Source organism: Balaenoptera musculus, chromosome 8 (genome assembly GCF_009873245.2).
Source record: "Balaenoptera musculus isolate JJ_BM4_2016_0621 chromosome 8, mBalMus1.pri.v3, whole genome shotgun sequence".
Lineage (NCBI taxonomy): Eukaryota > Metazoa > Chordata > Mammalia > Artiodactyla > Balaenopteridae > Balaenoptera > Balaenoptera musculus.
The window spans coordinates 39,693,592-39,708,473 of record NC_045792.1 but is presented as its reverse complement, the minus strand read 5'-3'; the positions used below and the strand labels follow the sequence as shown (position 1 = coordinate 39,708,473).

Below are 14,882 nucleotides of genomic sequence, written 5' to 3'. Positions count from 1 at the left end.
TGTCCGAGGTTAAACTAAGTTTCTAAACACTGTCTTTTTTGACCAAAACTATGTGTCTTCAAAGTGAAATTTAAATATGGAAAAAGATGCCATAGGCATGACGCTTAAAAGTAGAAAGACTTCACTGGGTAATAGGAGCCCGTAATATACTCCCAAAGTATCAAAACTAATACTTAGGACAGATCAGTTGTGACAACTGTTGTAGTTTGAACAACGGCCAAGAGCTGTGGTTCTAACCCCGGCTGATTTTACCCCCAGGGGACATCTGGCAATATTTGGAGACATTTTTGGTTGTGACAAGCAGGCAGAGGCAATATTGACTTCTAGTGAGTAGAGACCAGGGATGCTTCTAAACATCCTGCAACGCACAGGTCCGCCCCCGACAACTAAGAATTATCTGGCCCCAAATGCCAGTTGGTGCCGAGGTTGAAAAACCCCGGTCTAAAGACTCAACGTGAAGGTGGCTCATCTTCAGCAAAGCATTGTGAGCCTGCAGCGCCTGAGTGGGCCCGGAAGGAAGCAAGCGCTGTGATTCTTTACTGTCGGCCCTTTGTGCTTTGGTAGGTGTCCGGATACTCCCTGCTCGTCCAGGCAGTAGACAGCGGCATTCCTGCGATGTCTTCAACTGCCACTGTCAACATTGATATTTCTGATGTGAACGACAACAGCCCAGTATTTACGCCTGCTAACTATACCGCTGTGATTCAGGTGAGCAAATCTGGCCTCCCAGGCTCTTGTCCTTATGCACTCATCGTCCTTCCTCCGCTGTTAATTACTCATCATGGTTTACTCTTGTTTTTACCTACTATCAACTCATCCCATCGTAGGGCTAGTATGAAAAGAGCCTGATTCTTCTACTGCAACTGATTAATAAAACGTCGATAAGCGCTATGGCCAATGGGGTTCTTTCAAGTGTCAGGTGCTTTCCGTACACGGTCTGTCCTCACAACGGCCCTCACTTTATAGTGAAGGAGGTAAGGATCTGAGAGGTCAAGTAGCTCAACCAAGATCATGAAGCTGTTAAGTGATAGAGTCAGCATTTGAACTCAGGTCTGTCTTCTGAAAAGACTATTCTCTTCCCACAGTGACAGGCTGCCTTTAAACCACTTTGTGCTATTCTAGCAGGGGAGGGAGGTTGATACGAACCATCTTGTTTGTCAAAGGGAGATTGGCCTTCAGGCTAGAGCTGCTCCCCATTAAAATCAGTCTTCCATAAGCAGTTTGCTTAGCAGTTTAAACCCACTTGCTCTCTAAAATTAGACTGCAGGAGAGAGTGACTTACTGCTGGTGTTCTGCTCTCAGAGAGGATGACTTTTCTTCCCAGCTATTTTTTTTTTTAATTCAAAAGATATCTCGTGAGCACGGTACTAAGTGCCAAGCTACTTCCATTTCCCAGTATTTCTAGAAGCTGAAAGTCCGACTTCAAGAGGATCAGGAAATCCAGTCCAGGAATACTGTCAGCATGGAGGACTTACAGGAGAAGGGATGGATATATGTGTCTTGTGGGACCACAGATATTTTTAGGAAATCAGCCTCAGAATCACCCACCACGGGTTCCCAGGGCTCTGTGGGTCGAAGGTGAGATGAGAGTGAGCCAGTCTTGAGGGGCGCCTTTGGAACAACGTTCAAGACTTTTGAGTCTGGCCATCTATAGGCCCCCAGCTCCCCTGCACCACTGAGCCCCCCCCAGGATCAGGCTGAACAGCTCTCTGCTCCCTTCCTACCCCTTTCTCAGCGAAACTCGATACCTTCCCCAGTGGTATTTTGGTTTCCTCTCCTCTCCCATGCTCTTTCCAGCAGCTGTGCATTCCTACCCCTCCCCAGCTTCCACAGAGCTCCCCCCAGGCTCTGCCCCTTCCCCCACTGCTCTTTCCCTGCACGGCTCTGCTCCCCACCTGTCCCCACGATGCAGCTCTCTGCCTCCCCTCCCCCGCCTCCGCTCACTAGCCCAGCGCAAAATGGGCTCTGCCTGCTCAACATTCAGTTTCATGACACGCGTCGATCAGCTTGACAGACTGTTCTCACACGCACTCCAGGAAGTCAGCAGGGAAAGAACAGAGACGCTGAGCCCATGAGCGGTGACCGTGGCTTCCGTCTGCAACACCGGGCCCGTCTGTGTTCTATTTCACCCTCCTTCCTCGGATGCGACCCCTCAGGCACACATCCTCTTACCCTCTCTCTTGTATGGAGGAAATGGTTTTTATAGAGAGAGCAAACAAATCAATAAATCTTCTATTTTGTGTGGTGCTGAGGATACTGTCAGTGTGCGCCAATAAATCTACGCTGGGCTGGGACGTTTCCACAACTTAATCCAGAGGGAGACGGTGTCTAGTTCCCGAAAACCAAAAGGCCACTTGAGAGGAGAAGCAACGTGAGAAGTCTCTGAGGTTCTTTTCTCCTCTTTCTCCTGCAAAAAAAAAATGCTCCTCCCATTGATCACCCCAGAATAATTTTCTTTTTCCAACACATGGTTCTTATAAGACTAATTCAGCGCCTAAAACATGAGTGCGCCCGCCCCGCCCGTGACTGCTGTCATGCAGGGTATCATTGTCTTCATCTCTGTGACCCAAACTCAGTTAATCCAAAGTCAATGTCATCAGCAGGCCTGAACTAATGAAACTGACTTCTGGCCCGAACCATGGTAATGCTGAAGTCTAAACAGAGCAGAGCAAGGAAACCAGTGCCTGAGCCACTGAGGAGTTTAATTTGGTGTTTTCAAAGTAAGGACAACCTTGGGCCCAAGGAGGAGTAACTAGGAGCCTTTGTGTTTCCATCTGGGGTAGAAGGCAGAGTTTCTGCAAAATCGTGTTGGCATAATGACATCCGGACTTCCGAAACTTCTGATGAAGTCACAGATTCCTTTTCTCTTCATCCGCTAACTGAGGAATATCCATCCCATCCCCTTTCCCTTCCCTTAAGAAACAGCAAAACTGTGTTCTGATGGCTGGGGTGAAAAGCCCTATTTTTCACCTGACACCCGCCTTTGTATTTTTCCTGGGAAGTTGCCAGGATATCCCCCTAAAGAGTACGGTATTGTGACTCTGTGTCACCACATTGGGCCTCCGCGTAACCGTGGTAAGCGTGACGAAGTGCTTTCCCATCCTGAAAGGTTGATGTTGTCTTGGCCCGAGAGGATTTCTGACATCGTCATGAAGGCTGTTGAGCGCCGTGTATCTCCGGAGCCGTTTGGGTGAACTCAGGGCAATTCCAGCCTTTCAAGGACAAGGTGTAACCAGCAGCATCCTTGGAACCTGCAAACCCGTTCAAAGCCAAGTCCTCATGTTTTCACCTGCAGCTCTTTGTCTCACAGGGCAGTTGTGGGGTGGCAGCCAAGGATGGGAAACATGACGCTTACAGAGGCCAGCACATTTTCAGAAGACAAGATAATATCACAGGGAATCCCTTCCGCAAAAAGCCCTGTTCCTAGCACAGCACTCTCAACCGGTAATGATGGGTTTTTTTTTTAAATGTGAAGAGAGGTGTAATTTTATCTTCCCTCTTAATATACTCTCTTATGCAGGAAAATAAGCCAGTAGGCAGCAGCATTTTGCAGCTCGTGGTGACAGACAGAGACTCCTTTCACAATGGGCCTCCCTTCTCCTTCTCTATTTTGTCGGGAAACGAAGAGGAGGCATTTGCGTTGGACTCGGATGGGATCCTGCGCTCAGCCGTGGTCTTCCGGCACATGGAGTCTCCAGAGTATGTGCTGTGTGTCCAGGTACAGCCTTGTCCTCTGCCCGCGTCGGCCAGCTTTCTCTCATGCTGGTTGCTGGGCCCGTTGGTTGGGTTTTCTTTGTCGAGCAAGTCAACATAATTCACTACTGCGCAGGAATGTTCCCCTTTTAATCTCAAGTTCAATTTCACACCAATAAAAGTGGCCTCTGTATGTGAAATTGAACAGGAAAGAAAGGAAGCATCATTGTTACAAGCGGGACGTTCCTGTAGGGTGTGCCGGGCTGACGGTCCCTGGGCTTAAATCTGCATTCTGAAAATTCCTGGGGTTCTAGTTGAGCCCCAAAGACAACTCATTTGTCAAGGCTTGCTGCTTGGTACTGAAAAGTATTTCCCAGGTCAACCCAAGTGGGGAAGCAACCAATCCTTGTCCTAATGTGATTGAGCTATTTCATGGCCTCTGCTTTTGAAGAGACCTCTGCTTGGTAAGTTTTCCCCAGTGAGGAGGGAGGGGAACAGGGAGATGGCAATGGCCTCCCAACATTTCAGCTTCTTCAAGGTCATGGCATAAAATGAAGTGAGACCAAGAGGCAAAAGTGGCAGTTATGGGAAGGGTGTGGATAGGAGCAGGAAAGAGAGAGCGCCAAAAATTCACTGGGTGCAAATTTTGCCAGTACCAAGATGTGGGTCCATCAGTGAAACTGAGTGACTTTTTTTACCCACAATTGGCACAGAGGGCAACCTAAACTCATTATTAATGGTGGCAATAATAACTATAGTCATTCTTTATATAGCATTTAATTGTGTACCTTATTTCTTTGGATAAATTATGGCTTACTCTACTCCACAAAACCTTCCAATTTAATGACTTTTGGTTCTGAGCACATTGATAAACTCTTCAGTTGCCACCCATGCGTCCAACAATATTATGTGAATGATTTTATATCACAGTATAAGTCCTCAAGGGCAAGGAGAGAGTTTTAGTGCCTTCTCACAGAAGCTAGTACAGTTCTTTGCATACCTTCTCTGGTTGTTAGAGAGCATATTTCACATCTCAGACTTGGTAAACACCATGGAGAGCTTTCTCCTCCGAGTCCCTTATATTAAACTACCACCAAGTCGCACGTTTCTGCCTTCATAAGGTCCCATTGTGCATCAGGTACGTTCCCTTTGCCATCACCCCACTTTATTCTATATCGCCCGATACTCATACTATTGCAGAAGCCTCCTGGGTGTTCCTCTGGCTTCAGCCTAATTCTTTTCTGATCTATCCCTACACCCCTCCAGGCTAATCATTCCACTTTGATTATATCAGTCCACTTTGATTATGTCATTCCACTAAACCAGAGGTCAACAGACTATAATAGCCCCTGAACCACATCCTGTCCTCAGCCTGTTTTTATAAGTAAAGTTTTATTAGAACACAGCCTCACCGATTCATTTACATATGCTCTGGGCTTCTTCTCTGCTGGAATGATAGTTGAGTAGTTGGTAGAGATCATATAACCCCAAAGCCTAAACTATTTCTTATGTAGCCCTTTACAGAAAAGGTGTGCCAACCCCTAAACTAAAACCATCTGAGCTCCCTAGTGCCTGAAAACTTGTGAATTCTGGCTCTTTCAGACTTTAGGCAGACATGACTGTCCAGTCCTTCTCAGGCCACAGGCCCATGAGTCTGCCACCTTACACCCAGTGGCTTCGTGCCTTTCTGTCACCTTTCTGGTTTTCGACATCTGAGTGGGCAACCTCTGGCCTATAGAGTCCAAACTCATCACTGTCTTTTGAGGCCATACACAGTTTCACTTCAGGTTCAACCTAATTTGCTAAATTTATCTCTTCTTACATGAATTTTCCATTTCAGCATCTCTGGTTCACATAATTCATTTTTAAAAGCATATGGTGATGGTAATAATAAAAATAACAACATTACATTAACTCTCACATACTAAGTACTTCTATGAGACAAGCCTGTGCTAAGTACGTTGCAATCACTGTGTCTGTTAATCCCCACAGTACAAGAATCCTGTGAGGTAGATGTGACTATTTTATTCAAATTAAAGATACAGAAATTGAAACTCGAAGAAGTTAAGTGACTTACTCCAGGCCAGACACATAGTGAGAGGCAGAGCCAAGATTCAAACTCAGGTCTCTGTGATGACCAAGCCCATGTTTTATACTACCTTCTACATACAAGGACACATCTCCCCAGATGGTACCTGGCCTGCAAGGTCCTTTGCAGCCCCGCATCCTGAGATATACCCGCCCTGGGGACACAGCCCCTGAGAATCTGCCCTTCTCAGAAGTCCTACAGCACTGACTACCTTCACATTGCCCATGGCAGGTACTCAGTAAAGATCTGTTTCAGGGTAGTGATTCTGTCAATTCTTATGTAAAGAAGGAAGTCAAAATGGGTTTTTTCAGGCTACCTATTTTGCCCTTCAGTGTACCATCTTTTATTCTAAACCTTGATATTGTGTACTTCTCACTTTAAATAACATTGTTTCTTAAATGTGCAGAAAAGTGCTGTCTGGCCCAATCAGAAGCAAAGAAGCCAAAAAGAACAAAGATTTCTCCTACAAGTGGGAATGCCACTTTATGGGGTTCCCCTGTGGCTTCTGTCCAAAATTAAAACAAGGCCAGCCTGTTGTGGGCATGCTGGATCCCATAGCACCCTCTGTTCTCCCTCCCAATTCAGCCCCCATGGCTTTATTGTGTTGACACATTTTATTGGCCATAACAGAGTGTACATATGGGGACCCCAGGTGATAAATCACTCCTCTTACTTAAATGCACATCCTCAACATTTTGCAGAATAGTGGCGGGGGATGGAGGAAGAAGCAGATGTGGTTAAAGGAAGAGACATCTTCCGAGTTTTGTTGATTTTTTTTTAATTATTATGGTTTTTTTTCTTACTTCCTTGGCTTTCTCTCTGTTGGTTGTTTCAGGCAAAAGACTCAGGCAAACCTCAGCAAGTTTCTCACTCCTACATCCGCGTGCGGGTCATCGAGGAAAGCATCCACAAGCCCACAGCCATCCCCCTGGAAATTTTCATTGTCACCATGGAGGACGACTTTCCTGGTGGGGTCATTGGGAAGATCCACGCCACAGATCAAGATGTGTATGATGTCCTCACATTTGCCCTGAAATCGGAGCAGAAAAGCTTGTTCAAGGTGAACAGTCATGACGGGAAAATCATCGCCCTAGGAGGCCTGGACAGCGGGAAGTACATCCTGAACGTGTCAGTGAGTGATGGCCGTTTCCAGGTGCCCATCGACGTGGTCGTGAACGTGGAGCAGCTGGTGCACGAGATGCTGCAGAACACCGTCACCATCCGCTTCGAGAACGTGTCCCCCGAGGACTTTGTGGGGCTGCACATGCACGGGTTCCGGCGCACCCTGCGGAATGCGGTCCTCACCCAGAAACAGGACAACCTGCATATCATCAGCATCCAGCCCGTGGCGGGCACCAATGAGCTGGACATGCTGTTCGCAGTGGAGACGCCCAACAGTGAGTTCTACAAGCCGGCCTACCTGATCCAGAAGCTGTCCAACGCCAGGAGGCATCTGGAGAACGTCATGCGCATCTCAGCCATCCTGGAGAAGAACTGCTCCGGGCTGGATTGCCAGGAGCAGCATTGCGAGCAAGGCTTGTCGCTGGATTCCCACGCGCTCATGACCTACAGCACAGCTCGCATCAGCTTCGTGTGCCCGCGTTTCTACAGGAACGTGCGCTGCACCTGTAACGGTGAGTGCGGTTCGGAGAGTTCCCTCCCCAGTCCTGAGCTTTCAGAGGTGGCCTGGGTTACCATCCTGGCATGCATGCATTCGTTCATTCACTCATCGGACAAAATATTTACTGACCGCCAGCGATGTGCCTCATCACCATGAGGGACGCTGGGGCTGCAGGGTGAACAAAACAAGCTCCGCCCCTTCTCCGGTGGGGCATGTAGCTTATGGGCGGCACAGACATACAAACAGGCTGGCATAATCCACGTCATGAGTATCGTTAGGGGAAGTACAAAGTCCTGTGGGAGGACCCTATCAAGAGGGAAGGTTTCCTGAAGGGACTATCCTCTAGGTTGAGGTAAAAGATAAGTAGGAATTAGTCTCTCTCTGTCTGACTTACTTCACTTAGTATGATAATTTCTAGGTCCATCTGTGTTGCTGCAAATGGCATTATTTCATTCTTTTTTATGGCTGAGTAATATTCCATTGTACATATGTGTGTGTGTGTGTATATATATATATCTATAGATATATATAGATATATACCACATCTTCTTTATCCATTCATCTGTCAATGGGCATTAGGTTCCTTCCATGTCTTGCATATTGTAAATAGTGCTGCGATGAACATTGGGGTGCATGTGTCTTTTCAGATTAGAGTTTTTGTCTTTTCTGGATATACAGCCAGGAGTGGGATTGCTGGATCATACGGTAACTCTATTTTTAGTTTTTTAAGGAACCTCCATACTGTTCTCCATAGTGGCTGCACCAAATATCATATGATATCACTCACATGTGGAATCTAAAAAAAAATTATACGAACGAACTTATTTACAAAACAGAAATTGACTCTCAGTCATAGAAAACAAACTTATGGTTATCAAAGGGGCAAGGTGGAGGGTATAAATTAGGAGTATGGGATTAACAGATAACAGTACTATATGTAAAATAAACAACAAGCACCTACTGTATAGCACAGGGAGCTATATTCAATATCTTGTGATAACCTATAATGGAAAAGAATCTGAAAAAGAATATACATATATATATATATATATATATATATATGTAGAACTGAATAACTTTGCTGTACACCTGAAGCTAACACGTCATATAAATCAACTATATTTCAATGTAGAAAAAAAAAAAGTAGGAATTAGACGTGTGAAAACAGGTAGGGGAGGGACAGCATTCCAGTGGAGGGGCTGTTTGAACGAGGCTTAGGGGCAAGACAGTAACCTACACTGAGGGGATTGAAAGAGATTTCCAGTGATGACAAAGGAGACTTGTGAGTCGGCCCAGTGATCACAGAAGAGCCATTAGCCAGGGTGAAGTTCTAGAAATTATCTCAAAGCAGTGGGAGCCATTGGCTCATTGGAGGGGGAGAAGTGACAGAATCAGGTCTGTATTTCATGAAGAGCCTGCTGGCTGCAGAGGTGAATGGGTTAGACGGGGCTGGGCCAGAGGCAGGGAAACAAGTTCAGAAGCTATCGCAGAGGGTAAAGGCAGCTGGATTTGCTTCAGTGAAAAACAGGGGCCAGATATTCTGGAGCACAGTCAAGGGGTGGATTCAGTCCTCAGAGCTGCAGAGATGGAATGGTTTGTATTTGTCGATGTAACTAGAGTCACTGAACCTTGACCTTCCCTGGTCAGAGGCCATAGCTGCACAGAGTCGCATGACCACAGTGGTCAGCAAGAAACCTTGCCCTCTCCCTCTTTTTCTCTCTCTGACATGTGGCGCCATAAATTCACTGCCCTCTTCGAAGAAAATTGCACCTGGAGTTTTTCTAGCCAGTGAAAACTTGGCCCAAAGGTACTGTGGCCAGAAGAGAAGCCATTTATAAAACATCCTTTAGGTAACTGACGACAGGCAGGGCCCCTGCCCTCTTCCCTTTTAGAAAGTTTTGAGCTGCACTTTGGAGAATGAGTTCATCAGAGGAAGGCCCCAGAGATCACAGCTCCCTCCAAGAGACCTTTTGATGACCTCCAAGCAGCCTAGAAGAGTGCTGGCCACTCACTCTGTGGTCCCCAGTGAATTCTGTTTGCGTTTTCATCAGGTAGATGCAGTGATGTCCAAACTGTTGAATATGTAAATTAGCTCCAAAGTAGCTCCAAAGTAACTCCAAGCATGTGTGCTAGGTGAAATGCATTTCTGGCAGATGCCACAAACATGCAAGATTTATGAATGCCAGCTGTCCAGACCCTACCTATATTTCCTTTGTAGGCAAATTGATTTATGCACCAAAGCTCTGCTAGAGCCTTCCTGCAGTGATTCACAGCAGGGTTCAAAAGAGGTTCGAGACAGGACAGGGCAGACTCTGCAGGAGAAACTAAACCAGTTAATTAATCTTTGTGCTCTGAGAACTCATTTCATTCAGTAAAAAACTGCAGTGCCAGCAATGTCCTAGGCACTGCAGATTCAAAGTGAAAAAAGACAGTCCCTGCTCTTAGGAGCTGGCCATTGTGAACTCAGCTGTTGCAAGTACCTGTTTGCATTAATAGTGTTATAAGGAATGCTGGGGAGGAAAAAGGACAGAGTCCCTATCGTGGCCAGAGGAAAGCTTTCTGTGACATTTAGGCACCAGAGACCACCTATATTCTAAGTTTTGAGGGATGAGTATGAGTTCATCAAGAAGAGACAAGGGGAGGGCAGGCTTAGCAGTTTTCTTCAAAGCAGGGATTTAGATTTTGTTGGAGAGAGGGGTCTTGCTCTGCATTTTGCATGAGACACTGATATTTTAAGTGCGATGAGTTTCAAGGTGGTATCCTGGCCCAGGACTCCTGTCCTCGAGTTCCCATAAATCTTTCTACTCCCAGGAAACCCAGAATGCTGGAAGTTTTTGTGATTCGGCCCCCAGACATCCCAAGAGGAGGCTTTCTCGGTTTAAAACGCGAGCATTTCCTGAGCAAGAACTCTGTGCAGACTCAGCCCCACTTCTCAACCTCTTTTCACCTTTAAGTCACTCTTGTAATTAAGCTGCAAAATAAAATACTGGATTTTAGTGGTAAAAGGACATCAAAACATCATCTGGCCCAATCCCCATCTTCAGCAGCTGATATACGATAATCTCCCTTTTATAAATGTGGTAGCTCCCTGCCTTGCCCAGGGCCATACGGCTGGTGAGAAGGGCATGCTGATTCAATAAAGGTTCATCTTGGGCCCCTGTTTTATTACCTGCATCTTAAAAACAGGAATTCTTCCATTTTTTATATGATTCATAACCCCAGTGCTATGTACTCTATAAGAATATTCAAATAACCCCATTTTTTCTTACAGACCCATGGCAGGATAGCAGAGGATCTCAGACTCCAGTATGCCTGTGGCTTACTGGAAATGCCCACTACTGAGGCCCACACTCAAATATAGCAGGAGGTTTTGGGTGGAGCCTAGGAGTCACTATATATGTAGCCTGGGTGATTCTAATTCTGGCGGTGAGGAAACCAAACTCTAAGAAATCTCACATCAACATAAAATAGAAAAACTTTCTGCTGGGTTCAGAGGGCAAACTCTTAATTATAATAGTAATAGCTCTCTCAGTTTTTCTAAATTATCCTCTTAAATAAAAATACAGTGAAGAACTGTTAAGGAAAGCATTAATCATTTTAGACATTTTCTCATTTATTGGAAAGGAGAGGTAATTGAAGTCAGTAAATGCCCCCAGGCCCCCAGACACACACACATACACACACACACACGCACACCCGGTATTGCTGCTTGTCTTTTTACCCTAGAAGGCTGGCAGATACAATAAATGGACTTTCCCACCACTTGGTGGAATAATTAAGATGATAAATAGAGGTAGCTGCCCATTCTGGGCTGTGTAATAATATTTATACAGATTTGGCCTCAATATTCTACCCTCCTCCCAACTTCCAACCCATCTTTCTCTCATGCAGACTTTTTTTGGCTCAAATTAACATCATTAACATCTTGAACCAAAATGCTGAGTTGCTTTGACAAAACGAAAACAGGCTTGAAATTTAGTGCCAAAGAGCCTCATTACATTCCAGCCCCCATGAAGCATCACGTTTGAACAGAAGTTTGAGAGATACAGAGTTCTGAGGTCGTGAGGTAGCTCCTGGTAAACTTTAGATGTTCGGTGAACTTTGGCACTTGTGTAAGAAAGCCCGACACCAACCTAAACGATGGGGAATGATAAAGGCCCTTGAGCTCCTCTGCGGAAGCCAGAGGACAGAGCATTGGGGCAGCCCGTGGGGCAGTGGTGATTGTCCATTTTGGAAAATTTTCATTGATTTTTTTCAAAAGTCTAATCTAGAAATATTTCAAAAAGGAGACGCTTGTCCAAGAGAATGGACTCGCCATGAGACCATCAGACTTTAAGACCAATGTGTTTATGAGGATGTTGGTGGAAGTGGATGCCTGATTTGTCTAGTCCTGGTTCAGATATGGAACCCAGACTAGAAACCGGAGCTCCAGTAAAATGCGTGGAGCGTCTGCCGTGGGTGAGCCCTGTGCTGGCAGGGGTGAGGTTGACGGCAGCCGCGCCCTCAGCCGGTGGTGTATGATGCCACTGTAAGGGTTTGCAGGGCAGGGAGAAGAACACTGAGGGTGATGTCACCTGCACTAGCTCTGAAAGGATGCCTAGAATCAGGTAGGTGATGGGGAGGCAGTGGTCCAGGCTGAGGAGCATTAGAGCCAAGGAATAGAGTTGAGAAACCGTGTGCAGTGCAGTGCCCAGATGAAGGCAGGGACAAACATAGCAACTAACATCTATTGAGCAGTGACCTGTTACTGTGCTGTTTCCACACATGTGTCATTGCACTCAACCCTCATCATAACCCTAAAGGGTAGGTATCATTAACTTTCCTCAAAAGCTAAGGAAACTTGGACTTGGAAAGATCAGTTGACTTGCTCAAGGTCACAAACTTAGTAAGGGTCAAGCTAGGATTCACACCTGGCAGTCCTAACCACTGTACCCTATCACCTCTGCACAGATTCGAAAGGAACTTGAAATTCACCCAGTCCAACCTCCCACCCACTACAGACATCCTGTTTACTGTACTCCTGGCACAATAATTCAGCCAAGGTTTGAACCCCAGTCCGGGCACTCACTACCTCACAAGATGGACCTAAGACAACTTCTGTCTTCTAGGGCACCAAAATCCACCTCCTTGTGATGTCACCCAGCTCCAGCATTTAGAGCCACACAGAACCTGACCTGTCTAACCCTTCCTGTACAAGTTGCCCTCCAGTCATCTAAGGATGGTTTTTAGGACCCCTTGAATCCTCTTTTCCTAGACAAACAGCAGAAGTTCCTTTGCTCCTCGGCTGTGAACAATAGGAGCTAGAAAGAGTTGTAATTCGTGTAGTTGGGGCACAGAATAAGCATAAAGGAAGGAATCCTCTGTTTTACTTGAAGGAGTCCACGAAAGGCGTTGGAATCAATGAATAGTCCTGGGAAGGCATTTTGAGCAGAGAGAGAAGTGAAGAGAAAAGCCCAGGGATTCGGGGCACCCTTTCATTTGCTCACTCACTCAACAGTGAATTAAATACCCTTCCAAGCCCTAGGCGGGCTGCTGGAGATACAGTGGTGAGTGGGGCTAACATGGTCCGCATCCTCATGGACCAAGAACCGGCATCATGTACTGAGCGAACAACAGGGAGCTCAGTTGGATTGAGTTGGATGGTGGGGAGTCTGGACAGTCCTGGGAAAATATGGTAGGACAGGTAAATGGAGCCTGTGAGAGGCAGCACAGTGATGTACTTCTCATAAGCACAATAAAATACAATAAAATGATGAAAGCTTCTGCAAGGCAGTAAGACACTTAAAACTTAGCCTTGATGAGTTTTTAAAAAACATAAAACAACCTGAGATTGGGTTTGCACTTGGGCTGGGGATTGCTAATGCTAATTCTCAAAGGACAGAGCCCATTGTCCCAACCCCAGGGATTCTGAATAATTTAGTGTTGTCTCCGAATCTTAACCAGGTTCCCCCTAAAAACTGGGAAGTTTTTATTTCTCATTCACAACAGATATGTCTCTGCAGATCCCTGATCTCCAGCATGCATGAGTCCTGGAAGTGCCAGGAGAGGTTTGGAGGTGCCCACTGTGGAGGTGATACCAGCTTCTCACCATGTGGATAATCTCTTATATATTCCATCCACACACAGCTGCCCCAGAGAGGATATCTTGAATGAAACTGTACTTAGCCTTTAGCGGAATCATCCAGAAAATATGGCGGAGCCAAGCAAACACCAATCAGCATGATTCTGTGCTTCTGGGAGAACCACAAGAAACCACTTCAAACTCAAGGGACCTCAGGAGAATGTGTTTTAAAACTTCATGCAGGCCAGGAATTAAGAAGGAAGCTTATTGACTTATGTGGCATTGGCTGAGACATGGCATCTTGGCAAAGCATGTGAACTCACATGGGTGTAGGATGTTTACCATCAGTCATTAGATTCTCAGTATAATGAGGCAGTGATATAAATCAAGAGGTTGAATAAGCTCAAAGTGGCAGCAATAATAATCACAGCTAAATACTGATGTATTAGCTAAAGGCATAGACTTAACACTGGGAGCTGTGGGAATTCTGGGGAGATAAGGAGAGGAGAGTCATACATAGGGAAGTAAGACCCTTTTAAAACCACGGGAGTATCACCTTCCTCCTCCCTGCAGGTTCCAAAGCTCTGAGCTTCTGCTCAAGTGAATTGTATATTGTCAGCTCTGTAGAAAGTGACCTAAATTTCCACCCGAGTGAAGTTTCAGGGGTGGGAAACCTTGTGATGAATGACCACATCATGTGCACATTTCTCCTGGTAGAGAGGCTTTGTGAAAAGAATACCTCTGCCCGAGATAAGCTTGTGAAGGGGCTGACCCAGCTGCACATGGCCTGTGACGCTGATTAATACAAAGCTCCTCCCATGCACACAGTATTTCATATCATCTGTCAGTTTAAAAATCGTGAATCTGACCCAGAAAGAACAGCAAGAAAAGGATTACACTGGAGTTTCGATCTCTGCCATATTGTCAGGCTAGTGTTATCCAGTTTGGGGACCTTGTAGTAATTTGTTTTTACTCTAAATTTTTTTCTTTACAAGTTGCTTTCACATACATTAGCCCGTCTAATGCTCACAACTCTATGAAGAATCATTATCCTCATTTTTCACAAAAGAAAAGCAAGACCCAGAGAAGTCAAGTGACTTGTTCAGAGCCACACAGGAAATACGTTGAATAACTAGTCAGGGCCAAAATCCAGGCTGCTACTTGTCAATGCCACACCCTTTCCTATTACACTGCCCCACCTTCCAGAGCGGGCCTAGGGATGGGAAACAGAGATGTCTCTGCCTGCTTTATGCTCTGACAATTGCTAAAAACATCTGATCCTCCTGCCCTGCCCTGACTCACCGCAAATGGTGTCAGTTGGTTTGAGAAAGTGGGACCCTTCTCCCTTCATGCTCACTCTGGCAGCAAACTGATGGATGCCTGGAGATGCAGAGCATGAAGGTCTAGAGCCTGCATTC

At 45.9% G+C, this 14,882-nt stretch overlaps 1 protein-coding gene across 3 annotated transcripts in view; it reads left to right on the top strand.

Annotated features, from left to right (window-relative positions):
• The window catches only part of FAT3 (FAT atypical cadherin 3), a 563,032-nt gene that overhangs the window by 509,043 nt on the left and 39,107 nt on the right, over nucleotides 1-14,882 (top strand). For all 3 annotated transcript variants that reach the window (XM_036859223.1, XM_036859224.1, XM_036859222.1), the window contains exons 16-18: nucleotides 565-708; nucleotides 3,521-3,718; nucleotides 6,618-7,416. In XM_036859223.1, coding sequence (XP_036715118.1) covers nucleotides 565-708; nucleotides 3,521-3,718; nucleotides 6,618-7,416 — 1,141 coding nt within the window. The remainder of the gene's footprint in view (nucleotides 1-564; nucleotides 709-3,520; nucleotides 3,719-6,617; nucleotides 7,417-14,882) is intronic.